The sequence below is a fragment of the Myotis davidii genome, unplaced genomic scaffold (assembly GCF_000327345.1).
Source record: "Myotis davidii unplaced genomic scaffold, ASM32734v1 scaffold663, whole genome shotgun sequence".
Classification (NCBI taxonomy): Eukaryota; Metazoa; Chordata; class Mammalia; order Chiroptera; family Vespertilionidae; genus Myotis; species Myotis davidii.
Genome location: NW_006295816.1, coordinates 8,029,663 through 8,033,157, shown reverse-complemented (window position 1 = coordinate 8,033,157; position 3,495 = coordinate 8,029,663). Strand labels below are relative to the sequence as shown.

The window sequence follows — 3,495 nt, the reverse complement described above, 5'->3', positions numbered from 1 at the left end:
GGAGGAGTCAGGATTAGAACAAGTTCCCAGGCCAGTGCCCCTTCTCCCCCCTCCCACCTGAGCCTCAAGCTCAAACTGCAGAATATTAGGAACTCTGGAAGTGAAGAAGTGATTTATGACATATCAATATCACATAATTTTTAAAAATGATGCTTTAAGATACAACATTGGTCTTGACCTACCTTTAAAAATATTAATTTTAATGGTTATTTCAAAGGCCTTTCATGACATAGACCACAGTGTTACCTGGGGCTGGAGCAGTTGTCTGCAGCTCTCAACATGCAGTCATGCAAAATCCTAAGTAACATTGTCAATCTCTACATGGTGTTTCACAGAGGACTGCCTTGGACCTTCAGCAACATCCTTGCCATAGATCCTTGGAAGTTCTGGTCCTGAGAAGTTTGTCTTGATAAATGGAAGCTCTGATCACAATAAAAATAGAAGAATCAGGGACAGTTTCTGGAAAGTAAGGGAACCCATCACCTGATACTGAAATTCATAAGGGAAGTCACAGTGGAGATGCTCCTGGCTTCTGACTCTTATTGGGGGCTTCTCCAAAGATGGGTAGCAACTGCATTCCCTTGCCCAGTTCTGATATTGTGACCAGTGGCATGCATGGTGAGGTGGTAGCTGGGTGCCACCTGTAGTGGTAAAGAGTTATCACAGAGCAGAAGGACACGTCAGAACTGGACATGCCCATGCTGGAGTGTCCTCACTAGGGTGCAGGAGTGGTGGCTTCCTGACTGGTGGATTCACCTACATTTTGTATTAAGCTAGATGTGCTCATGTTGACTTGATCACTAAGGCCTCTAGTGACACTGTCATAGGAGGGTGGGAAAGACGTGGCAGATGCGGTTTCAGATTTGTCTGGAAGCACACTGTTCTCATTTCCTACGAATGCAACGAAGTCTTCATCTGGGAGTGACACGGCCTCCTCTTCAGCGCTGGCCACACATGGGGGATTGACGATTGTCTTGGAGCGGTGGAACACATAGCTCCGATAGGCCTTTTGAATGACAGTGGCTGAAATGTCTTCTTGCTTCCACCGGAGGGTGGTGGCAATTGGTTCATAAGATGCTTTTGAAAGATTTGTTGCCATAAACTTCTCCTCCATATTTGCCTTCAGAGAATCCAACTCCCCAGACTCTCCCAGAACATTCTTGGTGAAGGCAAAAAGGATGTCCAAACAATGGATCTTATCTCCAGGGACCAAGGGAAGGTCCATTCGGATTAATATATTCCGATTGGGTTTTGGGATTTGCAAGGGGCCAGAGAGGGTGTCTGCAAAGTCTGAGAGGGCAGAAAAAGTTATAAATTGGGTGGCTTCTGGGTCAAACTTTTCCCAGGTCTCATAGAACATGTCAAAGTCGTCCTCGCTCAGGGGCTCGGTGCTCTCCTCTGTGGCCACGCTGAAGTTCTCCAGGATGATGGCGATGTACATGTTGACCACGATGAGGAAGGAGATGATGATGTAGGTGGTGAAGAAGATGATGCCCACGGCTGGGCTCCCACAGTTCCCCCGGGAGCCATTGCTGTTGGGCAGATTGGGGTCACAGTAGGGGGGCCCCGTGTTGAGGATGGGGTTGAGGAGACCATCCCAGCCAGCCGACGTGGTGATCTGGAAGAGGCAGAGCATGCTGTTGGCGAAAGTCTGGAAGTTGAACATGTCGTCGATGCCAGCTTCCCACTTGACATGGGGGAAGGTGGCCATGCCGAAGATGGAGTAGATGAACATGACGAGGAAGAGCAGCAGCCCGATGTTGAAGAGGGCAGGCAGGGACATCATGAGGGCAAAGAGCAGCGTGCGGATGCCCTTGGCTGCTCGGATTAGCCTGAGGATGCGGCCAATTCGGGCCAGGCGGATGACTCGGAGGATTGTTGGGGAGAAGTAATTTTCAAGTGATGAAATAATTGCAAAAACCACCAGGCCTTAAAAAGAGAGAGGAAATGATCTAAATTAGTACTCCCAATCATGATCCCTGACACAGTTAGCTGCGATCACACTCCTTCATCTTGGCTCCAGATGAACTTACACGTGTGCATCTGTATTCAAAGACTGTGAGTCCTTCTAGCTTGGCACAGTGGTTGGCATTGAGTAGGGGCGTAGTAAATGCTAACTGCAGAAATCCTTTCTCTCTCAAGTAGTCTCACCCTTCCTACCATGTTCTTACCTTTCTTTCCATCCAGAATATCTTTCTGGTCAACCTCCACGGTCAAAACCCTATCTTCTGGAGCGTAATTCAGCTGGAAGTGACTGCACCCTATTCCATAAGCTCACAGTCTACTGTCTGCTTCTGTCTATGACCCAGAGCCTGCTCTTCCCTGAGAATTCAGCCCTTGGGTCATGCCTTTTCCTCCACCCTGGTCCTGTGCTCTGTGAAGGCCACGACCCCCTGTGATTCATCTCCCTATTTCCTACTGTGAAGATTGACTAAGTTCCTAGCACAGGGTCCGGGGGATAATTGCACAGAGACTGGTATTAATTACAAGGGGACCTCAGGAGTTTGGCAACTTGCTGACAGCTAAAGCAGAATGGCTTTGAATGACCAGCTGTCTGCATAATGGCTTTTATTTGTTTCTTTCACTTTTCAGCTGTGTTTAAACTCTCTGTTAGGGTCTGGAGATGGGCATGTTTATGGTCAGTTACAGCCCCCACCCCACCATGAACAAGGTTGGAAAGATGAAGAATGCATATGTCTCTCCATCTGGTATCTTACTTGAAGATTTGTAAAGCTTGGTCTTGGGGAACTGTGGGACTTATCGGGACTACCAAAGATTAGGCAAGGCCTTTAGGTAAGACATGATTCAAAACCTCTGAGGACAAATGGTGAGGGGTGTGGTAGCAAGCTCTCTCCTTGCCAGGATTCCCTTGACCCTCTTCTCCTAGTTGCCTTTTATCATAGGAACATGAGTAGTGACAGTATTGTGTTGGAAGGTGGAAGGAAGTGGGAGGAGACTTGGGAAATAATTGTAATTTTTGATTATAAAGTCTTAATGAAAGCCTCTCTCCTAAAGTCCACTTTAACTAGGACATTATATGGACACATAATGGGTACATAATGTGTCCATGTAATCTCCTTAGATTTTTCCAGCCACCTGGTCTAAGGAGGATAAGTGTTCATAGTTGTAACATTTAGATACTCAATGCATGTCTTGCTGGTGGGAAGGAAGAAAGGGAGAGAAGGATGGACAGGTCTAGTCTGGGTGTTGTTGAGTGATGGGCCCAGCTGTTTTCCAGCTGTCTCTCAGAGTGATTTCTACCCAGGGACATGTTGCTGTGTAGCAAAGGAACTGGTAGTTAAGGTGTCCACATTATAGAATTGAGTACTTTAAGTATATTTTATTTCTATAAGTAAGTTTCCTTCTCTGAAATCATATCAAAATGGACTTTAGAGTCTGTCACTTTGAAAGACAAAAGAACAAAACAAACTTCCCATAAAAACCAGCAGCAACAAGAAAATAAAACAAAACAAAAGTACATTACAACCCCCCCCC

General features: G+C 46.4%; 1 protein-coding gene across 1 annotated transcript in view; it reads right to left on the bottom strand.

Moving 5' to 3' along the window:
- Positions 1-223: 223 nt before the first annotated feature.
- The window catches only part of SCN10A (sodium voltage-gated channel alpha subunit 10), an 80,881-nt gene continuing 77,609 nt past the window's right edge, over positions 224-3,495 (bottom strand). The window contains exon 26 of the mRNA XM_015568312.1: positions 224-1,929. Within this exon, the coding sequence (XP_015423798.1) occupies positions 716-1,929 (1,214 nt within the window). The 3' untranslated portion in view covers positions 224-715. The remainder of the gene's footprint in view (positions 1,930-3,495) is intronic.